We start from the raw sequence: 20,830 nt of genomic DNA on the forward strand, positions 1-20,830 counted from the left end.
GGTTGGCCGGCTGATTCGAGGTTTCTATGACTTCCAATACTTTCTTTTGAAGAAGTTGTCTTCCTTGCACAATACCTAGGTGTTCTCAAGGCAAATATGATGTCTGGTAGAGAGGAGTGGTCAGCTAGAGCTGATTTGAACATCCACTCATGTTTGATGTCCGCATTATGTTCTTTAATTCTAGTGCGAATTGGGTGACCAGTTTCTCCTATATAGGGAGTGCCACAGAAGTAAATGATCTTGTAGACCCCAACACCTAGCAATGTGAAAGAGATACAATTCTTCACCATATGATTTTAAAAATCTGTATACAAGTACATTGCATATTGCATTAAAAAAATTACATATAACAGTTCTTTTCCATTATATAATGTTATATTTCAAGTGGTGTTTGTTCTGCACATTCTCTAAATGTGACAAAGTGACAACCAGATTCATTGTGCATCATTTATTTCAGTAGTTATGCTCATAGCAATTATCACAAAGATGAACAAATAAAGTATCGAATGAAAAAATATTTGATCCTGCTGATTAACATTTGCCTGAATAATGTTTTCTATCTGAAAAGATATTCACATTTTCATTGTATTTGTGAATATAGGACAGCATGATGTCATTGATATAGCTTATTTGAATATTTTTCAACTATCAATTGGCATTTACACTTTATCTTCTGCATTTGACATTTATCAATGATCAAGTATCATACTATGAAATGATTTAGCTTCACAATTCGGTATATTTCTCTTATTTTTGTGTATTATATATATCTATATGCACACATGTACCCATACGGAGCCAAACCCCTAAAAAACTTTGACGTACCCTGAAATATACCACCCCTGTGTGATTTTGAGTCAAACTCATTGACCCATGTTTCATGAGTAGTGATTCAACATGTATCCATCTCTCATGAGAATAAATGGAACACTTAGCACTCATTGCATCTTATACCACCTCTGTTTACATTTTTTACCACTTCGACATGTGATTTTGAGAAAAAAATTGGAGTGTGGAGTTTTGTTGCTTTTTATTTTGTCGTTTCTTCAAAAAAAAAATTGAATGATAATGGAAGTTAAAGAGATTTAAACCTAAGTTGCAATCAAATTTGAAAACCAATGCATCAATTGTAGGAATAACTATTTAAATCTGATTTTATGATCAAATACTGTGAATTGCGGCAAATGATGGGTTCAATAAACCATAACAGGTTGATACAATAGTAATTTATTTCTCCAGAACTAATGATTGTTGACTGCTGACTTCTGTTCTGCTGCTACCGCCTACTATACAGCCTCCCTGAAATAATAATGGGTGAATTTGAAAAATTCAAGCCCAGATCAAGTACCCAATCTGGTGATCTGTAGCTGGTGATTTCCCTGTGCAGAGTTTTCTCAGATTTTCTCAGGAATCAGATGCCACCACCATCTATATATTATTATATACCAGATCTGCCTGAAGATGTCAATAAATTGGCAAAAATTAGGATCTGCAAACTACCTCGTAATCACCCACTGATATTCCTGGAAGTTTTGGGCCTCTGGAAGGTTGGAACGACTTCCAGCAACAAGGATAATGGTCAATCTGCAACTTTGAGCAATCCCTGCAATCTGCAAATAAATCGCTCTCTATAACTGGTTGATTTGAACCTCTTGTCCTCCAAAACTCAGTCTCTTAGCACATCCACTTACACTCCACCCTTGGACAATATAACTGCAGGCAAATTGCAATTTGGAAGTTTTCATTCCCAGATAGAGTAATTCAGATCCAAAACCCCTGTACCAGACTTCTTTCACAGCTGCATTCCTAAAATAATTTTCTTCAATGAATCCAAAATGACTTTCCCTCTTTTTCTTTAAAGCCAGCTTTACCCTCCAAACTCATGTTCCAACTCCTTAGGAATTCTTTAATTTTCAATGACAATAACGTCTTTATTTTGATTTAATTTCCTGTCCTCCTAGAGTTCAATCCATGAGAAGGGTCTTAAATCATTGAATGTGGCCACTTTATTTAAACATAACACTAATTTATTTCTAGGGGAAATAGTCATAAAGAACACTTACTATTATATTAGTACTAATATTAAGCACTTCATTATTATTTTATTAATCTCCAAAACATTATAATTATTGATTTATACTTTGAAATCCATGTCTCACAATTGTGAGTCGTGACCTCCGATTGGCCTCCCATCTGAAGATATGGTGGTCCTCTGCTGTAGCCCAGCCACCATGAGCTGTCTGACAGTTCCTTCCTAAATTTCAGGAACCCTCCTAGAATTTAGGAACTGTACGAGAAACATCCAGGATGATCCCGGAGGTTCTTTAGTACACCCCAACTAGCTCCCCAATCATCCCTAGAAAATAGGAATTCCTCCAACAATCTAGGAGACTGCCAAAGTCTAACAAAACCAGCTACTTTCCCCTGAATGGGTCCCTCTGCAAACTGTTGGCTTATGGGAACCAAGTGATAGACCAACCTCAATCAGACAACTGACCTGCATAAGGAGGGTACATTACATACCCACATACCGGGTTCATGTACCCGCACCTGTACCTAAGCTTCAACTTATAAATAAGATTATTAAGATATTGTCCACCCACATTTTTTAACGTTTATTTCAGAATATTTCTCGAGGTTAGATGAAGCCAACACCAACAGATATCTGCACTTGGAACTTCTTAAGCATTTCATGAAGTAGCTCATTGGAGAGTCAAAAAATGAAATTAAGGAATTATCGTTGGTATTTCAATTGAGAATGATATCTCACTAAGTTGTAACAAATGATACATTAATAAAGTCTCTCAAGGTTAGCTGAAGCCAACAACAAAAGAGATCTGCACTTGGAACTTCTTAACCATTTCATGAAGTCAATTCATGAAGAGTCAAAATAAAAAGTAAGGAATTATTGTTGGCATTTCAAATAAATTGAGTATGATATCTCACCAAGTTGTCACACATGATACATCAATAAAGCTCATGAAGATGAAAGGCATTGCATCATAGTCTTGGAGAACCATTGTATATCCATTATCTTAATTCAGTAGGCTAATCTCAGAAGCAATCTTCTTCCATAACTACAGAAGGATATGTGGCAGTCCAATAAACTTAACATGTTAGTTCTGTAAGGACTCTTTGCCTCGGTCCTGTTTTATTTAATTTCGCCCACTAATATTTGTATCCTTAGTATCACTGCTTCTCTATGAGACATATCTGTAATCCATTTTCTTAATATGAAAATAACTACAGAAATAGAATAAGTCAATTATTGAATTAATGCTAGAGCTGAAAAGCATTATCTGACACACAGTGTTCACCAGAATATCCAGCAAAGAGTCAGATCATATTAACCACAAAAGAAACATCTGTTTCCAATCACCCATTCTTATTCCGCTTATAGATTAAAAAAAGCTAACCATATCATTTATGATTGATTATAAACTGTTAAAAATAGTCAGCAGCATGTAAACAATAATTATATCAATACCATTTTAATTGTTAAAGAATGCATTTTAAAAGTTCCTAGATTGCAAAATAACACTTAATTTGTTGAGCAGGCATACCTCTTCTCTCTGCAGCTTGGCAAGGTATGAAACAGATGACTTGGAAATTGAGAAATCAAAATGGGAGTATGCAATACAGGCCAGAAAGAAGAAGAAGAAACCAGTGACCAGCATCAATGGCTCCGCCAGCATTGAGAAAGTACTAAAATTATAATAAACCTGAAAATGGAAGAAACTAAGATTAGAAAGAAAAATTATTTTATGCACACACCAACACACTAATCTCAATACAGAGGTTTTCTTCTATCATGTAAATGGTAGATATACTTTAATTTGTAATGAAAATTCAAGCACAAAAAGAAAAAAGTTCAGAGCAATTTGATTGTCAACCATTCAATGCATGTTTTATTCCAACTATTTAACTCCTCACCCTATTTCTATTGTAATTTTCTTAATAGACACCATATTAGACATGGTAGTAATAATTCCCACTCAAAGTAACTAGACTAGAAAGTGGCTTTTGATTAATATGAAGTCAACTGTACTTTGTGTTTTGTACAGAAATAAAATTCCTGCTGTGCCAACAAAAATTGAGGCATATCTTAAAATCTTTCCTTGCTGGACTAGTAACTCTTTCTTGTGGAAATTTCCACAAGCATCATGAGGCTTGTGATTATGTACTCAGCTTTGTCACTAAGATAGTTTAGCATAAATCAAGCAACTTCAAACCAGAATAACCTTACAATCATGACACAAACCATTATTTGAAAATAAAATTTCTATATTAATGACTTTTGCGAAATGGTAAGATTATTGGGTACAGAAAAGTAGTTAATGATTATGTGTACCTAGTGTGCTCATTAAAATAGACCTGAAGTTTTAAATTTTTACTGCCAAATAGCCCATAATTTGGACAGTTCTTCATTTCAATATTTCATAATCAGAATTTGTGGTTAAAAGTGTGAACCCGCCACTTATAGCGTAAGTTATCTTATTGTACTTATTGAGCTTATATTAAAGGATTACTACAAAGAATATATTTCATTCAACGAGAGCTATAATTGAGAAGACACAAAAAATAAAGTTCAATGTATGTATATATGTGCACACACTGCAAATAAACATAACAGTGACTGCTGTATCCATTTTTTCCAGAAACAAGTTTCAAAGGAAGGAAAGTAGTTTATGGTTTATAGCCGAAAAATTAAATTAAAGTCTAACAGATTACAAGCTAAAAATAACCACCTGAACAAACACGTTGTGCTCAGGTACAACATTTGTCTTGGATAAAACTACAACCATCCTCCCAATAGTATCAAGATAGGAGTATTTGATCTGCAGGAAAGTTACCAAAAAAATACACATATAAGCTGTGTTACAAATTGGATGATTGCCTAAACCATATAAACAAAATAAACAAAATACAAAAGTATTCAACCTTAACAATAGTCTAGTGATAAATTATACCTCCTGATGCTGGTCTACAGAGAAAGGAATGGAAACAGAAGGATTTTTAGATCCTTCTGGTAGCGCAACCTACAAGCATACATATCAGATTAATGATCTTGTAATCTGGGTGATTGAAAGTATCAGTAAAACATTTAGCAGTTCATAAAAAAAGAATTTGAAAAATTTTAAGGAAGTATGCAACAGACGAATCAAAGTACAAACTGCCAAATGACACAAAATTGCATGTATATAGCATATTTTATAAGGCTTTTAGAGTTTCCCATGAAAACAGAAAAATTAAAAATGGGAGATGGAAAACCACGTCATGTAAAAAGAGATTATTCATAATATGCAGTTGTTTCCTCTATATCAAAAAAAAGAAATAATATCATACTCACAAATGTCCAACATAGATCAATGGGACTTAATAAGCATATAAAGCAATCCCCAAAAAGAAGCTACTCAAAGACTCACACCCATCACCCTGCTACTCTCTCCTATATTTGAAACATGTCCTTGTCAAGAAGACACATATGGGATTATGTCAGGTGTCAAGAGGCCATAGATGAAGTTTTTTAGCCAGTGTATATCTCCTGAATGTGTCCCTTGAAGATTGCGAAAGTTCTAGAGTTTCTTAGATATAACATATATATGAGACTAGTCTTTTTCTGAAGTGCAGATACCTGCTTGAAAGAGCTACAGAACTAAAGAAATGCACTCATAGACTTTTCTATTTCTTATGCAATATATCAGTTTCTTGTTAGCACCAAAGTTTCTTCTCAAATCATAGTAAAAAAATGGGAGCTTGTGCTAATAAAATATATGCTGTGTCCACAAAACTAATACTGGTCTACATGTCTATGTATGTGTATATCGTTGCCTGCCACAGTCTTCATCACCAAGAAACTGTGACTTAAAAACTACGGCACAAAAATATGTCCTATCAGGTTAAGTTTCATAAAAAATGAAACTGGAAGATAATTAAAACTTCAATATAATTGTCAACTGCCATAAAAACGCATATGGACATGGAAGTAAGCAAACACGAAGGGGGAAAGATATTTAGCACTTCAATGTTACTGTCAACTAGAACATGAAAGTAATTAACAACGAATAGGGCATATAATGCATGTAGCATATGAGGATAAGAGCACCAATACTTTGCATGACAGAAACCCTGCTGTACCAAAAGAATAGGCATTGTTGTTCATATGAACATGAATTATTAGAGAAACAATTATATTTATGATATGACAAAATAGTGAGAAATAACTACCTATTATTGACTACAATGGGCAAAGTGTTCATGTTCCTTACCTTCACAGTTAACTTATCAATGATTACATCATTGAATGGAGATGCAAAAGTAAGATTAAGATAGCGCTTGCCATCAGATGCTTGGAAAAGAAAATCCTTTAGGGGCAATCCATAACCTATGGTAAAAGTGGCTTGCCAGCCTCCAAACATGGGATATCGAGGTTCAATTTCCAACTCTGTCTGCATTAATAGCAATAAGACCATGGTAAACTACCAAACAATCTGAAAGTTTAACATAAAGGGAGTGGGAGATAAATCAATGAGAACGCAAAAATAAATCTAACCTTTCTGGCATCACTTCTCAAATGTGATGTAGAGATGTTACCAATCTCATCTCGGTAATAAACAGAATGTGCTCCAGGTGGTAGTTTAGCCAATAGAGTCCTAAAAGATGATGCACCTCTTATATTGGGTCTTGCTTGGTATTCAATCCTGTTAGAAACCATACTTAGAAGCGAAACTCTGATCTTTTATAATAGACCATGTATTTTGCAACAAAGAATTACATAACTGGAAGTGTAACTTAACCATGAAATTGGACAAACCTTGAAAATCCACCTTTCAAACGAGCTCCACCATGAACAAGATGACAATGTTCTGTTATCTGAACATTTCCCCAATGTGAAATTTCGATTTCTCGCACAAGCTCCTTCACTACTGGAAATGGCTGATTATTTTCAAAATGAACAATAAAGGGCGAAAAAGAAAATGCTGGAAGATTCTCATATGGCCCGTACTTAAGTTCTGCATCTACAACTTTTGTGGGATCAATTTTGGTATATGACTCTATTCTAGGACTCGGAGTCTTGATAGTTGTAGTTTGCACTTTCACAAGGTAAGGCGAGAAAAAGTAAGCAGTGTCGCGATAAACAACAAGCTGGGATTGTGCCTGGGAGATCTCTTCAGGTAATGGCATTAACGAGTGAGTGAACACTGACAGCACCTCTATAGTTACAGTATCACCTTTACTTAGCGGCTTCAACAAAGAAATTGAAAATAATGCTACTCCATCAGGAAGACCCTCTGATTGAGAAGGATTTACTGGAAGCTGAAGAGAAACCTTATTTTTCCCCCTTCCTTCAATGGTGGCTGCTCTCACATATGCCAGATTACTTTCCTGGCCTGTAGGGAATGTAATGAGAACATTTGAAGCTGCACTTGATCCAGTATTTTCAACCTGCACTCAATTCATTCGAGCAAAAACCATCAGAGACAATATTATCACAGAAAACAAGTTCTCTGTTAAAAACACATGTTCATAGAAATTCCCTCCATACACAAAATACCAATAACAATATGTTCACCTTTAAGGATGTGACCACCCGTACAATGTGTGATGTCACGTCAATCTGCACAAACAAAAAAGAGACAACCATTTAATATATAGTAAAAAAATGTAATTGATACAAACTCTAAAAGAATAAGTGCATGAAAGCAAGCACCAAGATTATTGCACCCATCGAACCTCTATAAGAGAAAAACATAATCAATTTTATTTCACATAGCCCGAATTGCAAAATTCTTTATTGTTTATCACACAGCAGTATCACAAAAGGACTAATGAATCACATCATAAAAACAAAAAGAATGCAGACAAAAATTAATTTTAGATTTACTTGTATATAATCCCTTCTGTTGGCACACCTATGGGAGGGGAAGTAAAACTGAAAGCAATTAACAATTACAGAAGTCATTCCAGACACATAACTGTCCCTCAACCAAGATCTCAAATAATTATCGACTGTAATCAAAAAAGGACTGAGATAGAAATTCTCAGAGGCAGTTTAGTGGAGGTGCCATTGCTAAATCTATATGCATAGAGATATGAGCTCAGTCACCACTATGTGTAGGAAATCTTCTAAGGTTCAAGGAATAGCTGAACACTATGTCTGCATAAGAGATGGTAATACTATATAAGAAGCCGGTGCATTTGTTACCTGAGTTGAACTTTCGCAGATTCCTATGTACCAAATCCATTTGTTCTAAAATAGTTTCCTCTCTTTTCTGTAGCTCTAACTAAAAATTCTTCTGGTGGCACTAAATGTATTCCAAATCGAACATGTATATATAGATAGGACACGAAGCCCAGAAACAACAAATAGTAATCCAGCAATTGTAAAATGAAATCAAAGGACCAATAGGAATTCTGTAAACAATAGACTGGTTTTAATTTATGCACTCTTAAAGTACAATCAAATCCGCGAGCTACCATTGTACACTTAGCCACTCTTCTTCATCCATTGGGGCAGATGATATGCAATTTAGGTTGTCAGGAGTAAACCCTCTACATCCTATGCATCATTCTCTAATAACACAAAAATCTTCAGCCCGGAAGCTAAGCTATGCAGATTGAAACTACTTGTGTGACAGACTATGTACAACAAAAAGGAGATCCGACTCAGGGTTGTGGATCGAGCGTTTCGCTGAAGGTTAGGGCCATTTCGGAGGATGCAATGGAAATCACCACAACAGCTCTGCAGTGACAATAATAAAGAGAGAAAATAAGTTCATTGTTGATGTTACCTTGCGATCGACCTTGGTAAGCACCAAGTCAGAGGCGACGCATGCAAAAGGAAGCACCAGCAGAAACAGCAGGAAACACTTCGATCCCATTCCAAAACGATCCATCTCTTTTCCCTGCTCTTCTGCTCTTTTAGCTCTTCGTAAACCCCCTATCTCATATCAAAATCGCTCTCTCTAAAGTCTTTTAAATGTTTTATTTTTATTTTTACAATCGACTTCAATTAATACGTAAACTATTCAAAGAACCATAATCCAAAGCCGCTCAAGCCAAGCGCCAACTCTCTTAGCACTTCGCATGACTGCCCTTTGTACAAAGTAAACTAGAGACTAAGATCAAGTCTTTCCCAAAAAAATTAGGTTATGAAAATTTGCATATATTCTTAATAATTTTACCTTTTATTTAAGATTTATTTTAATTGGGTTAATCCTTATGTAATGGTTGGTATATAAACTAGTATAGATATCTTAAATAAATCTATCTAAAGAAATGCCGATAATATATGCATTATAACAAGGACACAAAGCGTCAAAGTTCCTGCCTTAGTATAGTTTTTGCATATGACATGTAGCAATTTAGATAGTGTTTTATACATTGGATATGCAATAGGATAAAGCAAACTATGCAATTTTTATTGTATTTCACTAATAATTTACATTAGCAAAGCATGTACTCAATTATGCTATGCAACTTGATAGAGAAAAACTATGTCTTATAGCATATCAATGCATGCACATTATTTCATTATACATATATGACACAGAGAGTGTACTTGGGTATGAGACTCATGCGTATACATTGTTTGATTGTACACCTTTCTTTGTATTGACTAGTGTCTTTTGTAACTACCATTAATTATAGCTTGATATGTCATTATAGCTATCCATGATACCTGCAAATTCCATTTTGTGCATGTTAGTATATTGTGATTATGTCTCATAATAAGTTGATTTTAATATTTTAAATAAATGCTAATTAGTGACTAGTCATGTTTACCTTTTGTTCTGAGAAATTGTTCAATTTCCATTTGTCACAACATGATTGATGGCATTGTTCTGGTTTAATGTGAATTGACCTTTGACGATGAAAGATGAACTTTGATTTGTCTTGTCTGTAGTCCTCAACTTTTGTGTCTTTTAGGCTTGGTAGTAGTCATTCAACAATGCACTTATCTATTGAAGACTGGATAATTTGTTTGTTTTCAGTTGTGATGATAGTCTTTAGGTATAATGAATATACATATGGAACCTCTTGATTGCATCTATTGCAATGAGTTGTTTTGTCTTCTAACATTCCATAATCCTCAAATTTTAAGTTACATTGGGAACAAAATGCATGAAATGGATTTGTGAATGCGTTGGCTACTTTGAGAACTCCATCAACTTGCAAGATATATTTTGATATTAATGTAGCTTATGTAAGAATTAATTAATAGTTGAAGTGTTGAATTATCTAAGTTTGCTTACCTGTAGTGTTGTTTGTAGCAATGCATTCAAGGCATCCAATGTTCTCTTGTCTTTTAGTGTACAGATGTATGTAGCAACCCCTGTGCGAAATGTTCTATCCATGTCATTTCGTCGTACAATGTTTCTAAACAACATTGCAGGAGTCTCACCTCTTTGTAATTGGATTGCTATTTGCATGGATTCTTCTTGGAATCTAGAGTTGATTTGTAGCTAGTAATTGACAAAACAATTTTATTTTCTACTTTTAGAACGCTGTACATAATAGAAACATGACTACTATACATGTTGCATAAAAAGAAGTATTTAGTGTGTTTTTTACCTGTACTTTGCCATCGCCATTATTTCCATATTTTATGTCAACAACATATTGGGAGCCAGTCTGTCGTCCTACAACTACTAATGCACCTATTGTACCAATGGCATAGGTACTTGTGCTTGTGAGTAGCTGTTTGATTGTGGAGCTTGGTATGAATTTGTATTCTTGGCAAAGTCGCGGTATAGTTTCAATTGTGCTTGAATCTTGGAGCTTCAAGATGCAATCTGAATCTCCACAGTCAAAGGTTGTTTTGTGTCCTAGTTGAAATCCTGACACTATAATGGATGTTCCTGGAACTATCTTGTGTTTGTACTCTTGTACTAAGTTCCCTGTCACATTCAAAGTTATTGTCATTTCTCTTTTAGAGTCTGTCAAGTCTGCATGTAGCACCTCTCGTGTTTTTTTTTCTCTATCCAGTGTTGCTGTATATATGACAAGTATGTCTCCTTCAAAAATGTTTCCTACTTTTCTTGCATTCAAGTCTTCAATTGATATTGCATTGGGGTTTCCTAGTTTTGACCTGCACAAAGTATTATGGTGTTAGTCTAGTATTGTAGTGGTTTGATATTTAACATTTCTTCAAATACTAGAAATTCATGTATTGATTTGTTATTTTTCATGTGGGAATTCATGTTATTGGAAATGAAAAAAGCTCAATACCTTTTTGTTGTTTGCTCTTGCTTGACATGTGTTCCCTTTCCTGTTCTTTTGCTTCCTTCCATTATTGTGCTGCACAAAAATGTAGAACATTGAAATATATACCATTATATTAGAGTTATTGTGTTTGATACATAAAATTGTCAGGTGTAAGATGTATTTGCATTCTTGTATGTGTTCTTCTATTTAATTTTGTGTTTGGTTGTCTATGTATTAGCAATCTAGAGTGGAGTATGGAACCTTATGAATGTAGCAAGGTGATCAGTCCAGTATGCTTCTGCTTTGTAACAACAACATATATTACTTGAGTTTGTCCAGATGTGATCAATTGATGGATTGTATACATTTTGTGTTTTTTCTGTGATGTAATTCATGTTGTGGTATTGCATATATTTTTGAAGATTTTCTTTCTTAGCATTTCTTGTTGACATATCAATATTGAAATCACCTACAATGTATAGATTAGTCATTGGTTTGACATATGCGGTGACTTGTTGAATAATAGTGGCATATTCTTCAATGGGTGTGTTAGGTCTTGCATAAACATTACATATATTTAGTTCATTGCTTTTGATCAAAGTCGTTATTGTAATAGATTCTATATTTGTTGTGTTATATTGCTTTATCTTTGAAATGACTACGGTTTTGTTGGCTAGTGTCATTATACCATGTATGCGGTAGGCATTGAAGTTGTTGAAATGTTGGAATTCATCATTTATTTTAGGGATTTGCATGTGTACTTCTTGAATGCACATGATGTCAGATGACATTAAATCATAGTCATTAGTTATATCATTTATGTGAGGCTTTAAACTACGTGTGTTTAGTGTGCATAATAGCATGGATGGTGTGTTATGACAACATGTATCATCATTCTCGAATTGCCATTTTGCACTTGATTCTAGGCAGGACATTTCGAGATGTATTCTCTCTTTGATTTTAAAATGTTTTGGTGTTAGAGGTTTTAAAAGGAATAATGAGTCAATTGTTTTAGTTCGTGATAGTGTTGTGTATGTTAATCCATGTTGTCTAACGCCTGTGGGGTCGAAAGCCATTGCCTCCATTGTAAGTCCTTGTGACCTATGTATTGTTCTTGCACATGCTATCTGTATAGGGAATTGTTTTCGTACAATAATTTTATTTTTTACCGATGCCTTTTGGATAGGTTGAATAATGCATAGTATCGATACCCAGTCATTTTCAATTTTTCCTGTATAGCATTGTACGAGTTTCTTGCGTTGTTGTTGTCCAATTGTATTGTCGTTAAATCTTATCCAAACTATGTCAAAATCATTATATTTTGTGTATGCTTTGAATATTCCATCTGATCCATTTACTAGACCATCTTTTGTGTTGTAGTTTCCTACATATAGTTCTACCAAAATATTTGGTTTGAGATGAATTTGATGTGGGAGTGAAATTGTTCATGTGTGTAGGCATAATGCATTGTTATTTTCATCATGTTCATCAATGGCATTGAGGACAGTCATTTCACCAAAAACTATTGCAAGAATTTTTGTATTATGAGCATCGACATCAATTCTTCTATAGAAAAGGAATGGCAGTGTTGGGTCCAATGGTGGTTTTCTCATGCATTGTTCATTGATATAGTGCAAATCTTCATTTGTTTGCATGCCTATTCGTATTTTTTTGAGAACATTAATGAATTTTTCATCGTTTTGCCTTACTGTACGTGTTAACGAATAACATTTAACGTTGTCTATCCAAAAATTGTAAGGCATCAATTCTGAAATAGTTGCTTTATTTTCAAATACGACTACATCAAGTATTGGTTGTGCTTGGTACAAGTCTCCACAAAAAATTATATCGACATTTCCAAAGTGTATGGTAGGCATTTGCATTATCTCACGCAATCGTTTGTCAATGTAACGTAGGAATGTTGCACCAACTAATGATATCTCATCAATGAGAAGTACACATAACTGATCATAGTGCTTTGACATTACATCTAGTATGTCACTATTAAGTGGCAAGAAGTCAGATGTGATAAAAGGTATGTGGAATGCTGAATGTAATGTGACTCCACCTACATTGTGTGTCGCCTTTCCTGTATAAGTTGTTATTAGGCCTTTTGGTTTGTTCGAATCATTGTCGATGTACTTATTGTAGATCTGAAGGAGAGCTTGGTATATAACTTTTGCAGTGAAAGTCTTTCCAATTCGGGCTCCCCCTGTCAAGAATAGATGCAATGGGTTCTTGTTGTTTTTAATTTTTTTTTTAACAATATCTTTGATGATTGCTTGTTGTTCTCTATTTAGCATTTGCCTCAATTTGTAGTACTCATCATTGTCCATAATTTGTGGATGGTGGCTTATTTCAAAAGTGTTATAACGTATGTTGCTTTGTATCTTCTGTACCTTGTGTTGGATGTCTTTTTGTATGTCATATTGCTCAATTTTCTCATGTTTGTTGACTGTGAGGGTTTGGCTATCCATTTTGTCATTTTCAGTATCTAGATCCTTGATTGCTTTTTCCATGTCACCCCATGCAGGAGTTGTGTTATGGTTAAACTTTGCTTGATTCATTATGATTATTTGCTGATAGTATAAATGTGCTTGTTCCCATGATGTAAAACTTTGTTTCAATGTGCTCTCATTGATTGTAAATGGAACATAGAGTATTAATTGTTCTCTACAATAATTTTCTAGGTCCATGTGTTTGCTGAAGTTGATAAATCGTATTATACTCGGTTTTGCTTTTTGTGTGTATTTTGTGCCCTTTTTGCTATACTTGGAGACAAATTCTACAAGGCATATGCTATGAAGGATTGGAGATCGACTTAAATAGTAGTCCACTAAGGATTTTGAGAGGACATTTTCTGACTCATCAGGTTCTTTAAGTAATTCTTTATTGCTTTTTAGTATAAATGTGCAATTGTGATCATCTCTTGTGTCTATGAATATGCACTTTCTTGAGCTATGATTTAGTGGCAGTGATAGAACTATGTGTACTGCTTGTTGTGATGACATTTGTTGTAAATTTAGTAGCGCATTTCCTAGCTTTGTTATCATTCGTATTGCATCAATACTATCTTGTTTGTGGTCATTACGTATTCTTTTAAATGTATTTGTCATTGTTTTGTCCACTTTTGTCATGTATGAGCTACAATAAATTGTTGCAGCATATGCGTTCAGTACAAATTGTGCATTAGTATTGGCTCTCCATAGTTGTGGAATTCTCTTCGCAAAGTTGTTGTTCCAAATTTTTGATGGCTTTCGTCGCAAAAAGAGCGTTGATCATTGTAGAGTTGATCTTAGAGCCAAGATATATTCTTCTTCATTCGTTCCAATTTCATCTAAGAACATTTGAAATGTGTATGATAGGTCATAGTTTGCCTTTTCTAATATTGCAAAGATACTTGTTGCTTTTGAACTTATTGCTTCATTCTTCTCTGACAATGGTTCAAGTATTATTGTCCTTTGGAGGGGTGGAAAAGGAAAATTATATCTGCATGAAATCTTTCTTAGTCTTCTACATCGCTTTGTGTGGTGGTGCTTGTGAATTGTACGAAGACTAGGCTCTATATGTTCAGTTGCACAAGTAATGTACTTGTCAATAAAGTCTATGATGGATGTATTGCTATTTGTTCCATATATTGGTGCATTTTTTACCCAGAGTACGAAATGATCATGTTCATTTCCTCGATTTTGGAATTTAGTTACAGAGAAGTAATCCACAACATTTCCAAAGAACGATTCATCAGTTAAAATTAATTTCTTCATTGCATCTATTCTATGCCTATAGTATCGTGCACAAGTCACTGGGTCTTTCTTTATTAGATTGAATTTGTCACCTTTTGTTTCATACTCTTTTTGTTGTTCAATTTTTGACTGATGCACGTTGTGCAATTGTTCGAGTGCAGTTAATAGTGGATCCCAATTTTGTTTTGCACTAGTAAAAGTAACAAAAAAAGTTGGAGGCCCTAGTTGGCGTATCATTGCAAAAACATTCTTCTTAAGTTGGTGTACGTAGTCTGGTGATATTCTTATTCTTTTGAAGTCAATGTATCCAATGTCTAATTTGAGAATTCTTTCCAAGTTGGGTTTTTTCTTAACATCTTTTGCTTGTAATTTGTGTCCTTTCAATTGTCCCTTTCGTATTCTTATCCACATTGTAGAGAGTATTTGTTGCACTAATATCTTGATAGTCTTGAAGAATATATTTTTTGTGTGGTATGCAAAGTACCTTTTTGATTGTAGGAGTTCCCATCGTGCAATCTTTTGGTAAGAAAATCTTTGAATGATGTCTTCGTCACGTGGTTTACCAAAGAATAATGTGGGAAAATTCATTTCCTCAGCATATTTGTCTTTGAATATTCCAATTGGGTGGTGCTCTTGTGCAAGTGCGACGTCAATTATCTTGTCTTGCATTTTATGTATCGATCTAGATTCAGTGAATCCATGTACCAAGGTTTCTGAAGGCTCAATATGTTCTTCGTCATCGTATGATTGTGTTGCATTTTCACTGAATGGAGAGGATGTTTCATGTTCACAATTTGCATATGTCCTTTCGTTCTCAACATTAATCTCAAGAGCTTCTTTCCAATCTTCTTTTATTTTAACATTTTCCATTATGTATAGTGGTGTACTTGTGAGTTTTGAGAGCGCTTGCATCACTACATTTGGCTGCACCATTCCTATTTGAAATGCATTTTTGTATTCTAGTCACCTTTTGAGAGCAACGACAATAGTTGTTGTGCTATTGGTTGTTTGTGGTAGTGCATTTTGTATGATATTCATGTTCACGGGAACATTGATAATAGAACCTATCAATCCCACTTGTGATCTTTTGTATCCTAATTCCCATATTTGAGCAAATGCAATTCTCATTGACACTAGTCATTCTTCTAGTTGTGACAATATTTGCACATCTTCTATTGGTTCATTAATTCTAATATTTTTTGGTGTACTATATGTTGGGAGCTTGAAGTGTTTCAATGAAAACAAGCATGTTCGACAGATGAAATTATTTGGCGCTTCATATTTTATTTGCGTCAAAGTATAATAGTTGTTCTTTTCCTTTTGTTTCATTGGTCTGATGTCTTTCATGAAACACAATAGTTGACAAATTGAGCATGTGTGTTTTGGTGTATCTTGGATTGTTGTTTCAAATATCTCTATTAGTGACAATCCTGTTTTTATTTTTTTACCAGATGACACTATCCTGCCTCTTTTTTTTGTTCTTTGGATTCTAGATGTGCATGTTGACTTATTTTGAGTGTTCTTGCTTCGATTTGCATTATTCGTTGTATTATTTTGCGTATCTCTAATAAATTTCTTAAGATGACATAGTCGAAGTGCATTTGTTGTATTTTTTGTAGTATTACTTGGAGAATCTCTGATAAATCTCTTGAGGTGACATAGTCAAAGTACATGCTTTCTATTAGGGCTCTCTAGTTTGATATTTTTAATGTGCACCTTGTCATGTCCTATATTATTTTTGTTTGCAACTTCTACAATGTGTTGTGTGTTATGCTCTTTTATAAATCTCTTCAGTTTGTTGTATTGCATTTGTGCTCGATGAATTACTCTTTCTGACTGTAATCTTAGTAGTGGTTCAAAGTGACCAGCAGTAGGATTTGTATCATGAAAGAGGATTGAGTATGCTTCTTCTTCTATTGATTCATTGAAGTGCAAGTACTTTCTTGTTGTTGTTGTTGACCAAATGCATATTTGTATTTTTAACCACTTCGATAACCAGTGAATGTAGAATATATCTCCCCATAGTCCAACTTCTCCATTGTGTATGTTTTGCTTTGCAGAAAGTCACATTCTACGCAAATATGTTTCTGGATCATGTACTCGGTGCAATTCATATAGAGTTTGTGAATGAAGTTATGTACTATACAAATGCAATGCTTCTGATTCACCTTCTTGTTTGCATTGTAAGAAGTAATCAATGGTTCCATTTCTTAGCTCAAGTGATGTATATCTATAATTTAGTAAGAATTCCAAGGCATCAAATAAGCAGTCTCCTATGTTGTACTTGAATGTTGGTACTCTGCATAGTCCTTCATTCTCTAGTGCAATGTCAATATTGCAAGTTCTATCTTGATGTGTTGGCTTGTAATGCTCTAGGTCTATAATTTCTATTTGATTTTGTATCATTTTATGTTTCAGGAAGGACTAGTACCACCTTGGTTTTCTTGTCACTTGTATACTTACACTATGATTCTTTTCTACATGCGGATATTGCTTTCCTGCATGAAAAGATGCATCTTTTCAATATACTATTTTTAGTTATCTTGGATTATTTACTTTGATTTTTATATTCTTTAAAATTACACTTGCCATAAGGAACTATACTATACATTGCAATATGTAGTCCCATTTTTTCAGAAGTATCTAGTATGGAACAATTCAACTTTCATAGAATGATTTAGATTTGCACTATGGTTGTCATGACAAGAAAGTGTACTTCCACATTGATATTTTTATAGACGAATAATTTCATACACTATCTCACAATGATAAATGTAAATTGAAGACATGTAGGCCATACAAAAACTTGTACTTCTTTCTACTATTGCGTAGTAAAAAAAAAATATATTATGATACTAGAACAGAAAACACATAACATGTTGCATCATTAGAATTCCTTTATGAAATATTCAAAAAACAACATGCTAATATTTTTATAGAGGAATAATTGCATGCACTATTTCACAATGATAAATGTAACTTGAAGGCTAGGTAGTACAAAAACTTATACTTCTTATCTCTTCTACTATAGCATATTAGAAAAAGATATATTATGATACTAGACTAAAACACACATAACATATTGCATCATTAGAATTTCTTGATGAAATATTCAAGAAACATAATGCTAATAGAAAACACAAGTAGCAAATACAAACATTGATACTCTTGTTTTTTGGTCATGTTTCCATGTTATCTTTATGTTTTTTTTCATGTTTCCTCTTCACATTGCGACCTCAATATTAAACAGTCATTGATGAAGTAAAGAAAAATGCTAATACAAAACACAAGTAGCGAATACACAAATTGCTACTATGCTTTTCTTCAATCATGCCTCCATATTATCTTTTTGCTTTTTCCACCTTCTCTTCACATCTCCACATCAAATATGATATGTTGACTATATCATCAAGCAATAGAAATAATGTTGAGATTGCTCTATGTCTGTACCATTTGAATCATAAATTCAATGGTGAAGCTCAATGACATTATTCTCTGATGTCACATGGAAACTGGAGAAGTCAAATGTGTCATGGTTAACACCACACATGTCTATATTGTTAGGATTGGCAGCAAGATTGTCTAGAAATGAAGGAACATTTTCAATGGGAACATTACTATCATATTTTTCTATAATTGGATCCATGTTGAGAATTGCAGAATTCCATTTTTCATGAGACAGGTGCATGGGGGAAACAACTTTTTCTAGTTGTTGCAATGGGCATGAGTTTATCAAATTTGAGGGATGTATATTTTGATAACTTGTTTCAAAATTGGGTAGTCGAATTGCAGTAGGATAGATTGATTGAAATAATGGAAAGTGAATTTTTGTGTCACTTTCTGAAGAATACATGTTATCTATGCTAGTAGCATATATGGAATTGATATGTTCTTTCGATGGAAGATCTTGTACTAGATTTCTATGAAAACTTTCAAGAATGTTAGGTTTCATGTGCATCATGGTTAGATAGTGTTGGTTCTCAGTGATGGGTATTGTTTGACCAAAATGATCATTTGTATAGACCATTGACATTGGACCATTTTTACCTATTTCTATTGGACATCGTTCAACTTGAACAGTCAAGAAGTTGATCTTTCTCTAAGTGAGAGATACTTTTTGTTTCATGTATCTCTGTATCTGGATGCACAATATTTGTAATGGCTTTGTATCCTTTGAAGGATATTGCAGCCAGATCATATGCAATAGCAGCTTCCTCTTTGGTATCAAATGTTCCTAGCCATTTTTGCTTTTGTTGTATAGGATTCCACACTTGTGCAACATAACGACCACTTGAACGTTTCCATACACCTCGATATGACTTTTCTTTTGGATAGATTTTAGATCCATTACAAAATGACATGTCCTTTTTTTTCTTCAACTTTTTCAGAACATTCTTGCAATTCAGACAATTTCATGTATTTAGTTTTCTTCCTATTTGATCTCATTACATTTGAGATCTGAGTGCTCTACACATTGGAAGATTGATTATGAGGTGTATAGTTGACATGGCAAAAGTTGATGTATGCATTACTGCCTCTCATTGACATGATGGCCATATCATAGGCAAAGGCTGCTTGTTCTTCTGTGTCAAATGTTCCTAGCCATTTTTGTCTTCGTAGCTTGGGCAATGTTATCTCTGCTGAAAATCGACCAGATGCTTTCTTGCGAACACCCATTTATGTCTTCTCCATTTCTTCTTTTGTGTTTCTATGGCACAATTAAACTTTTGTTAAGACATGTCTCAATACACACATGTTTACATTACACTGCAAATGACCAATCCTCTCAAACAACAATTTCAATTATAAAGAAATGAAAACGATATGCAATTCCAGAAAATAGCAGGTCAAAAATGATTGTTGTAATATTGTTCATAATCATCTTTTGTCAGTAGTTACTTGTAGCTTATCTCCATTATAAACATTATTTCCATACTATGATCAATTAGAACACTACCAGCCGATAAATACTAATCGTCATTACTACTGTCATGACTAGTGACATTACTATTATTGTATGTTGCTTGGTTACATACCAAATGCATACAATATGGCTACCGTACACAGTACAATTAACGTTACAAACCATGGAGTATTGTCCACTGTGAAGAATAGTGTAAAACCTACTAATGTTATCAAGATTAGTGTCATCCATGCTTTTATTACAAGTTCTTCATAGGTAGGCACATGCTCAATTTTGTTCTCAGCCAACTTAGTCATCATGTTCTGTGGATATGCTCCATTCACTGCAAGGGGGTCAACAATCTAGAGACATTGTTCAAAAAGTGGAAAACAAATTGTTTGGCTGTGGGTGGTCTCAACTTACAAATGAATATATGCGTTTTAATCTATTCTATGAGGTTCTGATTATAGATTTTGTAGTCAAGAAGACAATACAATTAGTAATTTTGCATCTTTGAGATCTATTCAAGCACACTGTATCTTTGACTTCTTTTGTTGGCAATCATTACTTTGAAGACAGAAACTTATGCCAATAGAGATCTTATGAAATGCTAACATGGATCTTAAGGGAATAATACACAAAGAAACAAGCAAATTTTGGAAACTTGTAACTTTGAAATTTCTAGATTCTAATCAAATGTATAACTTTACTTACTATTTTTTTCTTCACTCAACTGCCAAGCTTGTGTATTTGGTCCTTGTTGATTTTCCTGCTTTGCAATCAAAATTTCATATTAAGAAAAGCATAATCAAACCTTCACAACATTAGATGTAATTAATTAGGTCACTAGTTCTTATTCTACATATGTGAAAAATAATGTATTGTGTGGCATAATCATTGCGCACAAATCAAACATAGTAGATCAAACTTTTACTAGTTCGTAGTCAACTTTGCAAAAAAATGATTAGCTAAATAA

General features: G+C 33.9%; 2 protein-coding genes across 3 annotated transcripts in view; both read right to left on the bottom strand.

Moving 5' to 3' along the window:
- The window catches only part of LOC149562629 (Ribophorin I), a 33,298-nt gene extending 24,348 nt beyond the window's left edge, over positions 1-8,950 (bottom strand). For both annotated transcript variants that reach the window (XM_089826102.1, XM_089826101.1), the window contains exons 1-8: positions 8,793-8,950; positions 7,574-7,618; positions 6,815-7,446; positions 6,554-6,701; positions 6,270-6,449; positions 4,971-5,039; positions 4,749-4,838; positions 3,564-3,722 (exon numbers count right to left, since the gene is read on the bottom strand). In XM_089826102.1, the coding sequence (XP_089682228.1) occupies positions 3,564-3,722; positions 4,749-4,838; positions 4,971-5,039; positions 6,270-6,449; positions 6,554-6,701; positions 6,815-7,446; positions 7,574-7,618; positions 8,793-8,897 (1,428 nt within the window). In that variant the 5' untranslated portion in view covers positions 8,898-8,950. The remainder of the gene's footprint in view (positions 1-3,563; positions 3,723-4,748; positions 4,839-4,970; positions 5,040-6,269; positions 6,450-6,553; positions 6,702-6,814; positions 7,447-7,573; positions 7,619-8,792) is intronic.
- Positions 8,951-19,018: 10,068 nt separating this feature from the next.
- Positions 19,019-19,628, bottom strand: LOC149562630 (AP2-like ethylene-responsive transcription factor At1g16060). Its single transcript, XM_089828007.1, has 2 exons — positions 19,458-19,628; positions 19,019-19,345 (listed from the first exon to the last, which is right to left on the bottom strand). Exons 1-2 carry the CDS (start codon positions 19,626-19,628, stop codon positions 19,019-19,021), a joined length of 498 nt encoding a protein of 165 aa, XP_089684133.1.
- Positions 19,629-20,830: the final 1,202 nt, after the last annotated feature.

The sequence above is a fragment of the Cupressus sempervirens genome, chromosome 4 (genome assembly GCF_028749045.1).
Source record: "Cupressus sempervirens isolate cs-2001-9-10 chromosome 4, ASM2874904v1, whole genome shotgun sequence".
Classification (NCBI taxonomy): Eukaryota; Viridiplantae; Streptophyta; class Pinopsida; order Cupressales; family Cupressaceae; genus Cupressus; species Cupressus sempervirens.